Genomic DNA, 15479 nt, shown 5'->3' on the forward strand with positions numbered 1-15479 from the left:
TCTGCGTTCTTACTGCCTAGGGCCCCAGGTTCAATCCCTGATTGGGGAACTAAGATCTTGAAAGCTGTACGGGATGGCAAAAAAAAAAAACAAACAAACCCAAAAACCAAGAAACAAAACAAACAAACAAAAAAACCCAGAGACTCGGTGGGTTAAACAACAGAAATTACTTTTTCACAGTTCTGGAGGCTAGAAATCCAAGATCAAGGTTCTGGCTTATTTGGTTTGTGGGGAGGCTGTCTTACTGGCTTGCAGACTGCTGTCTTCCTGCTATGTTCCCAGAGGGAGAGAAAGTGAGTGAGTGAATTCTCTGGTGTTTTTTTTCTTATAAAGATACTAGTCCTATTGAATCAGGACCCTGTTATGATCCTGATGTTGCCAGAGAATCTTCATAAGGTGATAAAATTTTGAGGGTACAGAGCTAATGAAGGAGAGACAGACAGGAAGAAATAAAAATAAATAAGTAAAAAATTTTAAAAATATAGTGTGACCTGAGAGATAGGGAATGATAATGGCCCTAAGCATGAGAAGAAAATGGATTATGGAATAAACAGAGAAGACTTGCAAGATCATATATGTTTTATAGAACTTTAATTGTTTCAAGAGTATGTTTTCTTCTCTTTTTTCCTCCTGTTCTAGTCTTCACAGTGTAAACAATTGATTAGTTTCTAGTCAATCACTTCTTTTATTTCTGCAGTTCAGACATGATTATCTTTAGCCTTCATAACTCTATTTATTGTCATATATTGCAGTACTAAGTGAATATTAAATAAACACTTAAACGTTATTTTTGCTTCCAAATATATAAAGCTATTTGTGTTATATAATTGTGAGGTCCAAGTATGCATTAAATTTTCTATTAAAATACTTAAAGTAGTGTATGATTTCTCCCATATATTAGCATATATTTTAATACTTAAGATATTTTTATTTAAAAAGTAAATTAGCATATATATTTTATATAGTTTCTCTCAATTATGGCCTGCTCATGGAAATACAGGGACTCAGGATAATAGGGAAAAAGTGTGGCCTGGGGATCAGTACACTTGAATCTACACCCTTGTTTAAAAAAAACTCCATTGAGTCTCATTTCTAAAATCAGAAGAATAGCTCCACCTTTTGTAGAGCTTTTGTAGAAGAACTGAATGAAATAACATATGTGTAAAGTAAAAAAATCAGATGCACTTCATAGTATTATGTTATTTTCATTGATACAGTAGAAAATGTTGTTTAGATCCTACATTGGTGTGCGATTGATCCTCACATTTACTCAGAAGGAAGGGAGAACCCAGTGCAAGTTGTTGGTGTTTTGAATCCCTGGTGGCTTCCCTGCTTCTCTACAGAGCTGTTGCCTCTGCAGTGGCTGCTGCTCCTGGGAACGGGTTGCCCAGCGTTGCAGAAGTGTAGCCTGTTGATCCTATCAGGATGAGAGCTGCCGTGGGAATGTCCCTGTTGAGTACAAGCAGTTATAAGTAGCTGTTTATCATTTTTCTTTTCTGTTTCTCTGGCAGCTCCTAAAGTCTCATTGGCTAGATAATTTTGCCAAAGACTCTGTGAACCCTGGAGTCATGGTGTTGCTGGGTTGTGGTGCCTTATCTAGTACCTGTGGTCAGCTGGCCAGCTACCCCTTGGCTTTGGTGAGAACACGCATGCAGGCTCAAGGTGAGTTTTCAATGAAAGCAGGACACTGCTTTAAAAGCATGGCATCAATAACATGCTTCTGGAACTCTCAAGTTCCACTGAGACAGCAGAGTGTGGTTTTAAGATAATATTTCTTAACCACTTTTTTATGTTATTGCCTCCCTAAGGAAGCTTTTTAGAAATTCTTTTCTAAATCAGTTCTTCTTCATGAAATCTTAATAGCACAGATACACTATGCATATACTGAATGTGTATCTGTGGCTTCTGCACAAATGAGTAAGATTTTCTTGCTTATGTTGGGAATGCATGTTTTAAGAGTACAGTTGGCTGTCCCCATTCATGGGCTCTGCATCTGAGGATTCAACCTACCGTGGATTGAAAATACTCAGGGAAAAAACTCCCAAACTCCAGAAAGTTCCAAAAAGTAAAATGAGAATGTGCCACGCAGTCCACTATTTACAAATCATCTGCCTTGGAAGTGTTGGTTAATTAATGATTGACTGCTTGGCTGGGGGAGGTGTGGCTGGTACTTGGAAGAGAGGTTGAGGATAGAGGTACAGATGTTCAGGGTGTACTGTTTAAAGAAATGATAGTGGATGAGATAGGCCAGGGATAAAACAGAAAAGAGAGGCACAGAATGCATGCTATTTAATATAGCAATGCAATGCATTCATGTGTGTGTGCTCGGTCGTGTCTGATTCTTTGTGACACCATGGACTGTAGCCCTCCAGACTCCTCTGTCCATGGGATTCTCTAGGTAAGAATACTGGAGTGGGTTGCCATTTCCTTCTCTGGGGGGGGAATCTTCCCAACCCAGGATCAAACCTGCATCTCTTGCATCTCCTGGATTAGCAGGCAGATTCTAGTCAGCAAATTGTGAACAAAGAGAACAATTAGTGAGATGACAGGAGATCCAGGAGGCATGGTGTAATCAAAGTCAAGGAGAGAGTGTCACAGTGGGGAGGAGTCACAGTTCAAAAGTTTTAGGTCCCATAGTAATAAAAACTCTAGCCACCATTTACTGAGACTTTGACAAATGCCAGCTGATTTACATAGTTGTTACTGATTCTTACAACACTGTACAGTTTTCATTCCATTTACAGAGAAGAAAGACCATCAGCTGTCAGCTCTCCCACTTGCTGGCTGAGTGTGTTGAGACAAGTTTCTCTATCTTTCTAAGATTCCTTACTTACTAAATGGATATAACTCTTACCTTGGAGGATTGGTATATCAAGTCATTAACCCAACATCTAACACAAAGTGATACTACCATTGTTATTCTTACCAGAGCACTCACTCTTAGGTGCTACCCAGGGAGAATTATATAAAGGGGCACTTTTTGAGGACCCTTGGAATAAATTTTATCTGTTTATTGTATTCTAGAGTATCATTCTGAATCATAATTGTATAGTCATAATAAAATGTGTGAATATTAAATTAGCCTGATTTCTTTTCTTTTTTTTTGAATTTTCTAGCCATGATAGAAAAAAGCCCACAGCTGAACATGGTTGGGCTCTTTCGACGAATACTTTCTAAAGAAGGACTACCAGGACTTTACAGAGGCATCACCCCAAACTTTATGAAGGTGCTCCCTGCTGTAGGCATCAGTTATGTGGTTTATGAAAATATGAAACAAACTCTAGGTGTGACTCAGAAATGACATGTTGAATTTTTTGCTTTGGCATGATTACTGAAACTTTCAGCCGTCTCCAGAGTGATGTTTTCTCCTAGAATTGAAACAAATCTATGGCAAAAAGAAGCTTTATTTTTTTTTTCCCACAAAAAAGAAGAGCATATCAATGATAATTTCAGACATTTGGACTCAATTTTACATATTCAGAAATGTCTAAAAAGATCATAGTTTTGATAAGCTCATACAATTTTGAGAAAGCCACAAAATTATAGTTTATCTTTTCTTATTAGTTCTTTCTACAATCTCTGCCCAGAATCCTAAATCTGAAGAAATGTACTTGCTTGAACTAAATTTGCTTTGTGTGCTAGAATTATAAATCTTTCCTCTTTATTTTGGTTGGTTCAAGTTTATGTCCGTTCCTTTACACTTAAATATCATTTTCTTAAAAACAAAATGATCAGAAAACTTGGAAACTTAAATTGTTCATATATTTTGAATTTCTTAAAATCTCCTTGTAGGATCATTAATGGAGAATCATTACATGAAAACATACCTTACAGCAGCCAAATACATATAGAGTTTATATTCTTTCTTCAAGCAGAATAAGAATAAACGTTAAATGGCAGAATTTCAAGGCATGTGAATACCCTAGTCCACTCATATAATTTTTGTGTAAGGAGGAGTGATAAAATCATATTTATTTCAGTGACCACTTCTCCATTTTGCTTGTACTATTGTTTGGTTTTCAGGACAACACACTGATTATTAGCGTATCACTGGTAAATTGTCCACACAAGGCAACTTATTTGAGAGATTCTGTTCATTATCATTGTTTTGAAAAGCATCAGGAAGCAAAACCCCTTTACTTATATCCGTCTCTAAAGAGCATCTCTCTTCTCTTTGTCCTTTGTCTCCTACTTGAATCAAACTCCTGTTTTCACCAGGGAGGCTTCTGGAGGCCATTCCCGGTTATCTGAAATTTCTCAATTACGTGAAGTAGGTTGATCATGGGTGAATGGCATTCTCATTACCCCCTGACCATTTATTTGACCCTGCAATTCTCAACTTGGGCAGTGCAAACCTAGCAGAATAGTATGTATTAAAAATAGTCTAGATTAATTCTGCATATTTGGTGCCTATAATGAAATGGAAGGCCCAGTTTACAAACAAGTACATTCATATTTTGTCTTGCCCCCAGTTTTAGGAACATGTTTTGATTTAGAAAACTTAAAATGGAGCGAGAGCATGATTTTATTTTACTGAAGCCATTTTTTTATAATCAACTGTCTTTTCTGATTTGTGTGATTAGGACTTAGACAACTATTTAGTAGTTGAAATCATTCTTACCACTTTTCAGTGTAATTCTTAAACTCAAGTTTGATTTCTAGTAATTTCTGTCATAAATTGCCAACGTTTTAATGAAAATCTGGTGGCATCATAGGCATTTACTTTATTTGAACCTACCTCTCATGTTTTCTAAACCAAAAAGAAATGTTGAACTTGTGTTTGTGAAACGTATCCTAACATATAGTTTTCATTATATTTGTTATGCCTGATAAATATCTCAATGTTTTTATAATACATACAATAAGTGTGAAAGTCTGTCTTCAGGGTGTTTGTACTTTTGAGTAATGCATAAATGACAATATTAAGGTACTAGATTAGCTCTTTTTTCATTCATAAAATTATGGGATGAGTAAAATTTCAGGCTACTGAAAAAATTCATTGTTCATTATGAATTTAAATTGTTTTCTATTTAACATTTGTAAGGTATGAATGTGATTTATCTGTGTATCTTGTATCTTTTGAAAAAATCTTGTATTTTTTGAAAAGAGCCCAGAGTCAAGAATAGTTTATTTCTGGCATTACTGCATATTTGCTTTACATTTATAATTAAAAATACATATATGTTTGTTTTTGAAATGTCTTGTTTCCTCATTTAAAAAAAATAGTGTAACTGAGGCAAAAAAAAAAGGCTGTTATACAGTTTATATCACTGGCAGCAGTTTGAATAATGTTTATAGTATTATTGGGTAAGACTCATAATAGTCTTTCGAAATATTTTGGCCTTTTCTGAACAGCCGCAACAATTGTTAAATCTGTCATACATTTTGGTATAAGATGACGTTTTTCGTGATGTCCAAATTCCACATTTACCAATAAGGGTGATACCCTTGGGGGTCACAGGCTTCCCTGGTGGCTCAGATGGTAAAAGAATCTGCCTGCAATGCAGGAGACCTGAGTTTGATCGCTAGGTTGGAAAGCTCCCTAGAGAAGGGAATGGCTACCCACTCCAGTATTCTTGCCTGGAGACTTCCATGGACAGAGGGGCCTGGTGGGCTGCAGTCCATGGGGTCACAAAGAATCTGGTATGACTAAACAACTAATACTTACCTACCTGGGGGTCACAGTGCCAAGGAGAATCTGAAGTCACAGTCTTCTTGGTACATTTGGTGGAGTATCAGTTTGTCTTGAAGTTGTGGGAAACAAAACTAAGTATGTTTGTGTGTGTGTTAGTCGCTCGGTTGTGTCCAACTCTTTGCAACCCCATGGAGTGTAGCCAACCAGGCTCCTCTGTCCATGGAGTTCTCCAGGCAAGAATACTGGAATGGGTAGCCATCCCCTTCTCCAGGGGATCTTCCCGACCCAGGGATCAAACCCAGGTCTCCTGAATTGCAGGCAGCTTCTTTACTGTCTGAACCACCAGGGAAGCCCCCAAGTAAGTTTACTGGTAAGTAATTAAGTAATTATATAATTCAGATTTATAAATTTGGTTTAAAAAGATAAAACATAAGACTGCAAAGAAATTCTGTGTTCCAACTTGAATGCTCTCCAACCTCCCGGAAAAACTCCTTAGCCCTCTTTGACTCTCAGGGCCCTTTCTTAGAAAAATGCCACCAGTTTGTTTCTTACCTGTCTGTCTTGTATCCCTATCCAGAGGGTAAGTTTCACAGGAACAGACATTGTATTTTGACTGTTTTGTCCTTTGAGCTTTACATCAGGTCCCTTGTGTAAAATCGTGGCGTGGTTTCCCTATCCCCAAATAAGAATATTCCTGGTTCTTTTGCTCTCATGGAATTTCTCTGTTTTGCAAAGAACACCAAGGAATAATTAGGTGTCCAGGGGAGCGACCGACAACCCCCCTTCACCTCCTTTGCCACATGCCCCACTTGGGAGACGCACAGAGCAGGCTGAACTTGTTTAGACCATTCTCTGGGACAGTATGCCCTGCACAGAGCCGTCTGCCCTCCTGCTTCCCTGCAGGACGGAGCTGTGCCGAGGTCCAAGCTGCCTAGATCTGAACCTGCTGCTGCCCTCTGACCATAATTGAAGACACCTATTCACAACTTTCTGTGTATGTGTTTTTTTTTTTTTTTTGGCTTGTTTTGTTTGTCTGCTAATTTGCCCATTCTCTGGTTGTCACTGGGCTCCACAGCCCTATATTCAGATGCCCGGCCATAGCCACTGGAGCACTTTGCTGTGAAAGCAGAAGTGCTCCAGGCCTGGGCCACTTGGCATTTATTCCATCAACATTCACTTGCTCTTTGATGCTTTCGGGGAGTGTTTGTTAACTGCCTACTGTATGCCAGACACTTTTTGGGACTTAGGTCACAGCATTAAACAGGACTTTATACCTTTCCTAATGGAGATTATCTGGTGGAGACAGACAACAAAGTAAGTAAAATACGTAATATGTCAGATGGTGGTAAGTACAGAAGGCAGGGCTGAGGCTGAGGTGGTGATTTTAGGTAGAGAAGAGCTTGCTGAGAAGGTGCTGTTTGAGTAAAGGGCTGAAGGGGACACGGGAATGGGCCACACTGATGTCTGTCCAGGAAGGGCATTCCAGGCAGAGTGAACACAGGAAAAGGCCCAGGGTGGAGGAGAACATCTGGGAAGCCAGAGTAGCTGGAGAGAGGGGAGCAGAAGGGAGAGTAGTAAGTGATGGAGCCACAGGGGGCTGGAGGGAGGCCAGTCGGCCTAGCATTTCCAGTACTGCAATGGCCGCAGTTCCGTGGTGATGCTTCGCAGCCAAGTTTCAGATGTGTCTCCTCTAGGGGTAGGAGTCTCATTATTGGAAACATTATTGGAAAACACCTGCACTCTTGTAACCATCGTGTCCATCACACACAGAATAGTTTTCCCCGCAATTGCTGTCCCAGCCTAGTGACCCCTTCCCCAGGTGGCAGGTCTGTTGGCTACTCTCTGCCTTACCCTCTCCAGGGAGGATTTTGATTTTTTAAAAAGAAAAATTAGAGACCTTAAAATCTTTCTAGATGCTTTTCTGAGAGTTAGAGAACTTGAATCTTAGCACTTGGCAAACACACAAGACTATATTGTTGTGCTCACTCCCTTCTCTGACCACCTTGTATCTGCCCAGGATTTGCTTAGAATTGGTACAAGCTGTACAATATTGCAAACAATCCTTTTATTTTTTGTTAGTTGATACTGTCCTGCTTTGAATTACTTTCTCGAAGTCAAGATAATAGTAACCAAAGACATGATTGGTATTTTGTTACTCTTAAAAGAGGGCCAGGGATTCTAAAGCATTCTAAAATACTCTTTCAAACTGAAAAAGTGAAAGTGAAGTGAAGTCGTTCAGTCGTGTCCGACTCTTATGACCCCATGGACTGCAGCCTACCAGGCTCCTCCGCCCATAGGATTTTCCAGGCAAGAACACTGGAGCGGGTTGCCATTTCCTTCTCCAATGCGTACTGGAGTGGGATGCCATTGCCTTCTCCGCTTTCAAACTGAAACTTATTGCAAATCCTTGGTGTTTGCTAATCAGGTGTGTTTTTGAAGAGTTTATGCTCATCTCTTTACACACCGTTCCACACAATGCAGTCACGACCATGGGTTCAGGATGAATTGGCTTCAGTTCTGGCACTTGTGATCAGTGTCAGCTGCAAATATGCATCACTCAGCCTCCACAGGGAGTCCCTATGTGAATCTTGGTGTGGCAACTGGCATGTGGAAAAAAAAAAACACGTGACATTTCTGAAGTTTATTTAAATTAGCTTAAATCCAGCTGGAAGCTCTGTACTACTCAGTGTTGTGCCAGTGACCTGGATCTTGGCCCCTCTAGTTGGCCCCACCAGTTGCTGCTAAGGGGCCCTTTGTTGCAGCCTGCATGGTCCCTTGGATCCAGAAGTTTGGCATGGTAGTAGTTGGTAAGACATGGGACATCTGAGCCTGGGGTCTGGCCTTTGCATTCTGCAAGGCTGAGGAGTTGAATGTGATTCTCTCATTACCTTGGGATCCACCAACTTTTATCTCCTTCTCGGTTCCTGGGTTTGACCCTTTGTCTTTCTGCTCTTAAAAGCACCTATCTGCTCATCCCCTGGGACTCCTGGCATCTTATCTGCAGGTAACTTGCAAGACAGAAGAGCCTCTGATTGAAAGTGACTTCTGTTTTCCATTTTTAAAAATCACTGAGGGGAGGCAATACTAAAGCCTGAATTCCTTGTCTGAAATGAGATGAAAGGGAACATACAGGGGGAAATGAATATATATTAATCTCTCGGTTATTTTACCATAGGCTCTCTAACTGCCTCCTATGCCTTGTACTCTGTGTCTCAGGAATGAGTGTCATTGTGCCACAGAGTGGTGGGCTCTGCTCACTTGAAACAACACATCCTTTGCCTACTGAATCTCTAAATCCCCAGAATGTTACTGGGAAGTGGCAATGCAACTTCATGGCCAGGTGGTTCAGTAAACAGTGTCCTAAATGAAAAGTCAATAGTGTAATTCAGAGTTGATACTTTTCAGGGGCTTAGGAGGTGATGGAAAGTAGAAGGTAAAATTAATTGTAATGTGGAAAAGGATGATAAGATTCTTCAGAGTTAGAACTATTTCTAAATCTGTTTCGTTTCTGGATTATTTAAGGAATATGAGTGTAAGCCTTCAGAAGACATGGGTGATAAGGTACAAGTGTAGACTTACAGGTAATAATAATGACGCAGGGGCTCAAGGCTCTTACAGTAGAAGGATCTGCAAGAAAACAAGATGAGGAGAAGTTTTAGAATCCATCCACTTGTAATTTGTTCCTCCTCTGATTTTGTTCAGTCCCTCTTTACTCTTTATAAAGATGTCCCTCCTGGACAAATAAGAGAAAATCATCCATAAGATAATAAAACTATATCAAGGCAAGGAGAAAGTAAACAATTGAAGAATTTTGCTGTAGTTTGAAAGTTTGGCTCTTTTGTGTATTTGTCTTCTTTGACTAGTAAAAATGTACAGCTATTGTTTTAGGGAATTCTGACCAGATTATGGGAAATGCTCCTATCTCTGCCAGGCATTAATAAGTCCCTGATTGTTCTTACAAAGCAATCAGCACAAAGATTGACAACATCATGAGACATACATCGATTCAGCAAAATTCTTTCTATTTTTTTATGGTACAATTAACTAATAATCAGATGACGACTGCTGGTGAGGTATTTCCCTCTACCTCTCAGAACACCCAGCAGTGGAGTTCCTCTTGGTCAAGAGGGGCAGGAAGAAAGACCTGGAGAGGTTGGTTCAGTACACATCTGTGGACGTGCCCTTAAGGTGAGAATTGAACCAACAGCCTTATTTTCACTATGGTAATTGCTCATTGTTGTTCAGTTGCAAAGTAGTGTCTGATTCTTTGTGACCCCTTGGACTGCAGCACGCCAGGCTTCCCTGTCCTTCACCATCTCCCAGAGTTTGCTCAAACTCATGTCCATTGAATCAGTGATGCCATCCAACCATCTTATCCTCTGCCAATGCCTTCTCTTTTTGCCTTCAATCTTTCCCAGCATCAGGGTCTTTTCCAATGAGTCAGTTCTTCGCATCAAGTACCCAAAGTACTGGAGCTTCAGTTTCAGCAGCAGTCCTTTCGATAAATATTCTGGGTTGATTTCCTTTAGAATTGACTAGTTTGTCTCCTTGCAGGCCAAGGGACTCTAAAGAGTCTTCTCCAGCACTACAATTCTAAAGCATCAATTCTTTGGTGTTCAGCCTTTTCTGTGGACCAATTCTCACATCCATACATGACTACGGGATAAACCATATCTTTGACTATATGGATCTTTGTCAGCAAGGTGATATCTCTGCTTTTTAATATGCTGTCTAGGTTTGTCATAGTTTTTCCTTCCAAGGAGCAAGCATCTTTTAATTTCATGGCTGCAGTCCCCATCCACAGTGACTTTGGAGCCCAAGAAAATAAAATCTGTCACTACTTCCACTTTTCCCCTCTGTTTGCCAAGAAATGATAGGACTGGATGCCATAATCTTAGGTTTTTGAATGTTGAGTTTCAAGCCAGCTTTCTCACTCTCCTCTTTAACCTTCATCAAGAGGCTCTTTCGTTCCTTTTCATTTTGCCATTAGCGTGGTGTCATTTGCATATCTGAGCTTATTGATATTTCTCCCGGCGATCTTGATTCTGGTTTGGAATTCATCCAGCCTGGCATAGAAAGTCCTTTATCACATATGTACTTTGAAAATATTTTCTCTCAATCTGGTGCTTGTCTCTCTCTCCTGTTAGTTATGTCTTTGAAGAGCAGTTTTTAGTTTTGATGTAGTCCAATTTGCCAATTGTTCTTTTTGAATCATAGTATTATATCCAAGAAAAATTTCTTAGATTTTAAGATTTTCTTAAAATTTTAAGAACATTTTCTCCTAGAAGTTTTGTAATTTAAAGTTTTTGAAGTTAGGTCTATGATCAGCTTTGAGTTAACTTTTGTGTATGATGCAAGGTGTGGATCGAAGTTCAAGCTTTTGCATATGAATATTCAATGCTTCTGGGACCCTTTGTTGAAACGACTATTGTGTATCTACTGAGTCATCTTTGTACCTTTGTTGAAAGCTGGTTATCCATATATATGCGGGGCAGTTGCTGGACCCTGTTCTCTTTTGTTCATCTGCTTGTGTGTTTTAATGCCACACTGTCTTCATTACTGTGGCTTCATAAATCTTGAAATCAAGTACTGTAAATTATCCAACTTTGTTCTTCTTTTTCAAAGTTGTTTTGGCTACCCTAGGTCCTTTGCATTTCCATATGAATTTCGGAATCAGTTTGTCAGTGTGTACAGTAAAGCCTGTTGGAAATTTAACTGGCATTACATTAAATTTGTAGATTAATCTGGGGAGAAGTAACATCTTTCTGACCCATGAAAAAGGTATCTCTCTCCATTTATAAATTTAAAAAAATTTTCTTGATAATGTTTTGTAGTTTCATAGCAATGTGTGTGAATCTAACAAAAGCCATAATTTTGAGTAAAAAATGCAAGTTCCATAAGAATATTTATAGTATATCACCTTTCATATATGTTTAAAAAACTCAGCACAGTGAGTTACTAGTATAGTATTTAAGGTAATATATAGTTTAAAATTATGGTTTTAAGAAAAGCAACATTCAGATTAGTGCTTGTTGGTGGGTGGAAGGGGGTTATGATTTAGGGGACATTGTGGATACTTCAGCAACACTGTTAAATCTTAGGCCAAGTAATGGAGACACATCATATTTTATATATACAGTTATATTTTATATAGAATATTTAATTGGGATATTGAATCAAAACTTTAAAATTGCTGTATTATTTATAATCTACTTAGAGAAGACCAAAGAAACCTGAGAACTTAACCAGCCTAACAGAATTGAGCAAAGGGGTTGTAAACAGAATGTGTTATGTACATATCACATGTGCCTGTGTTTATAAAGCTTGGAAAGGCACAGATAAGGATCTCTGTTGAAACAGTGTTATTCTCTGGGGCAGGGAGTATCATGGGTGGGCTGTGCATGAGACTTTCACTATTTAATGTAGACCCGCTTATTGTTTGAATTTGTACAGCTAGTATGTTTGACTTCTATAACCTTTAAAACCATAAAAAACAAAATGAGATTGTGTTCTGTATGGCATTTTGTCATCTTAATTGTCCTGATCCTGGGCCTGTCTGCCTTCAGATTTATTCCTTGCCCTTCCCCTTCCTTGCTCTATATTCCTGGGTATGACTCCTTGCTCCCAGGTTGAGCTGGCCAGTGGGGGCACTGGCAGGAGACTGGAGGGCAGAGGAAGGGGGAAGCCAGGGTATTTCTTCTCCTCCCTCTGCCTTTGGAAGCCTCTTTGGCAGCTGCTGCCTAGCACGATACATACATACAAACACACATACACATCTAGACCTGCCATTGCGAAGTTCAGAACACCGAGGAAAATGAGAAAAGATCTGAATAGGTTCCAAAATGGAGAAGGAAACACCTCCGTCTGCAAAGGAACAGAACCAAAATGCATCAGACTTTGCAGCTGTATCCCTAAAAAGTAGGAAAGTGATAATTGAGAATCTAAACCAATACAACTGTTTACTAAACTGAAGAGGAGAACAATAAATTTCCAAAGTGAAAGGAAGTTTACTTCCCACACATTCTTTCTTAGGATACAACCAAGTAAGGGAGTAAATATACCAGGAGAAAAAGGAGAACAGGATATAGGCAGCAGTGGATCCAACCAGGGAAAGCAGTGTCAGGGGGTCTGAGGCTGGCAACAGACACAGAGAGGACTCCAGATTGGAGCATCACCATGGAAGGCGCTGCAAAGAAACTCTATGCAGGAGAAAGGGGGGCTCAACAGAACCCCTGGTCCCTGATGAGTCAAAGAGGTTAAGGAAAAACATCATTAGGAAATAGAAGCAAAAATGCAAGAACGATGAAAGACAGAAACTTCAGGACAAATGAGGAAGACTGAATAAAAAGGAACTTATGGTGAACACTAGGCATGCAGTGAAACATACTGGGTAGTCACATAATTGCACTTTTAAAACTAAACTGAATTCCCAGGACTTGGTACAGCTGTAGGACAATGTGACTGAGAAAGCAAATACAATCAGAAGTTGAGAGGTAGGAGACTACAGGATGGGGTGGTGTCTGAAAATCTTTATCTTGGAGAGCAATGGTCCCCAACCTTTTTGGCCCCAGGGACTGGTTTCGTGGAAGACAACAGATCCCGAGGAAAAGACACACAATTAGTAATCTCTGTAGAAATTAGGTGGGATTTGCTAAATATTTAAAACAGTACTTTACCTAGAGGCACTACTTTATGTGCCTGTATAGGGAACTGCTGTGTAGTTGTCATTGACAGGAAGGAACATTTTGTGTCTTGGGTATTGCATCTTGTCGGGATTCTCCTCATAGTACACCATGTGTCCAACGGAACCTATGACCCAGGACTCTGTAGAAGCAGTTCGTGTGCATGTTAGTTGCTCAGTCGTGTGTGACTCTTTGTTACCCCCATGGACTGTAGCCCACCAGGCTCCTCTGTTCATGGAATTTTCCAGGTAAAAATACTGGAATGGGTAGCCATTCCCTTCTCCACTGGATCCTCCCTACCCAAGGATAGAACCCGGGTCTCCTGCATTGCAGGAAGATTCTTTGCCACCTAAGACCCCAAGGAAGCCTTTCCTGATGCCACCTAAGACCCCAAGGAAGCCTTTCCTGATGCCACCTAAGACCCCAGGGAAGCCGTCCCGGCACCAAACTATTACAGTATTATACCATTCCGTGGTATAATAATAAGTGTAATGGCCTCAATCCTCCGCTGGGTGGCAGACTTCTCCCAGCTCTGCAGACCTGCAGGTACCTGGAGCCTCTTAGCTTTCTCTCCCTTTGCCTGCAACTGGAAAATCACTGAGCTGCTTCAGGCCAGATTTGAATTTCCTGCACAAACCATCATTGCCTTGTTTAAAGGAGGGGAGGTCGGTTCGGTTTGTTACCATTCCAGGAGAGAAGGTGACAAAGAAGTTCATTTATGTGTAGCATTGAAGAGAAAGGCTTGTTTACCTTTTTTTAGGCAATTTTTCAAAAATAGAAAAATTCCATGTTTTGCAAGTCAAATTAGAAGTGATTGAAAAAAAAACCAGCATTACTTCTCATACACAGTTATATTTAAATGTTCCAATATGAAAATTGTGACCTTAGAAGATATTTTGGAACATTTGTTTTCATAGTGTGATGAATATTTTTTCATTTGCTTAAAATATTTCAAAAAGTGTATTCATAATTCAAGTTTGAGGTACAAGGGGGTCAACATAAGTATAAAAATAAAATAAAACAAACAAGTAAAATACACCACAGATGTGAGTTTTGCCCCATTCTCCTTTGGGCGGTTTTGTTTGTTTTTAAACAAGAAGCTGTTTTCCTTAATTGCCCTTTGGTTGATGTATTTTAAAAGAAATACAGTTTAGGTTTCAGATTAAGACAAGCTTGCTCTGATAAATCTCTGGAATAATTAGCATCATGGGAAGGATTTAATATTACCATTAGACAATTCAATCTGTATTATTGGATTAATCTAAAGTATCTTTCAATTCTAGTAAACAGGGGTTTTTTAATGCTAAATTTGTATTTCAATGTTATGCAACTACGTAAATATAAATATTGTTCAATATACAGTTCTGACATCCATCGGGAATTTCTTAGGGGAAATATGACTGCAGACACTTTATTGCACAGACCCTAACAAACATAAATTTTGACCAGAGAAAAACAGAGATTAGGATGGGGAGCAGAAATACTCAGTTCTGGTGTGATGATGGGCCCCCCTCACAGCGTCCACCAGCTGCTCACCTGTTTGCCATATCCCACTGATAACAGGAACTGAGAAGTACTGGCCCCACCTCCTTTGCCTCTTCCTGCCTCCTTCCTCTCACCCACCACCCTTTGAGCCATTTTTCCCTATGATTTTTAAAATTCTCAGTTATCTCTTTCCCGTTGTTTGTTAATTTACTAAAAAACTGCAAGCTGGTCACTCCACAACCTGATGGCTTTGGAGGAAAATGCTCGAGAATTGAAAAAGAAAATCAAGGTAATAAAATTGGCCTTGTTAAATTGTTAGTCTTTCACCCTGCCTGAAATTGAGATAAGTTTTTCAGGTCATTTCCCTCAAAATTTGGAAAAATGTTGGTGCTTGAAAAGAAAACACAGAAAGAATCTGGATTGGAGACCTGGTGATATTCTGGTAAATTTTTAGCCAAGGGCTAAATTTTCTCTTCAAATGATCAGGGTTTAGAACTAATAAAACAGATTCTTACAAAAAGTGAGAAAGAAAAGATTATAAATGATTGCCACAAGGCTTGTTCAAGTAGAATAGAACATATTGATATAGATTCCCAGTTTTTATTATTATTATTTATTTTAATTTGGGGAATATGGTTTTTAGTATGTGACACAGATTCTGAAATCTATTTGACATT

General features: G+C 39.4%; 1 protein-coding gene across 1 annotated transcript in view; it reads left to right on the plus strand.

Annotated features, from left to right (window-relative positions):
* The window catches only part of LOC113889539 (calcium-binding mitochondrial carrier protein SCaMC-1), a 57788-nt gene extending 52591 nt beyond the window's left edge, over window positions 1–5197 (plus strand). The window contains exons 9-10 of the mRNA XM_027536345.1: window positions 1512–1662; window positions 3117–5197. Coding sequence (XP_027392146.1) covers window positions 1512–1662; window positions 3117–3301 — 336 coding nt within the window. The 3' untranslated portion in view covers window positions 3302–5197. The remainder of the gene's footprint in view (window positions 1–1511; window positions 1663–3116) is intronic.
* Window positions 5198–15479: the final 10282 nt, after the last annotated feature.

The sequence above is a fragment of the Bos indicus x Bos taurus genome, chromosome 3 (assembly GCF_003369695.1).
Source record: "Bos indicus x Bos taurus breed Angus x Brahman F1 hybrid chromosome 3, Bos_hybrid_MaternalHap_v2.0, whole genome shotgun sequence".
In the NCBI taxonomy this organism is placed as follows: domain Eukaryota; kingdom Metazoa; phylum Chordata; class Mammalia; order Artiodactyla; family Bovidae; genus Bos; species Bos indicus x Bos taurus.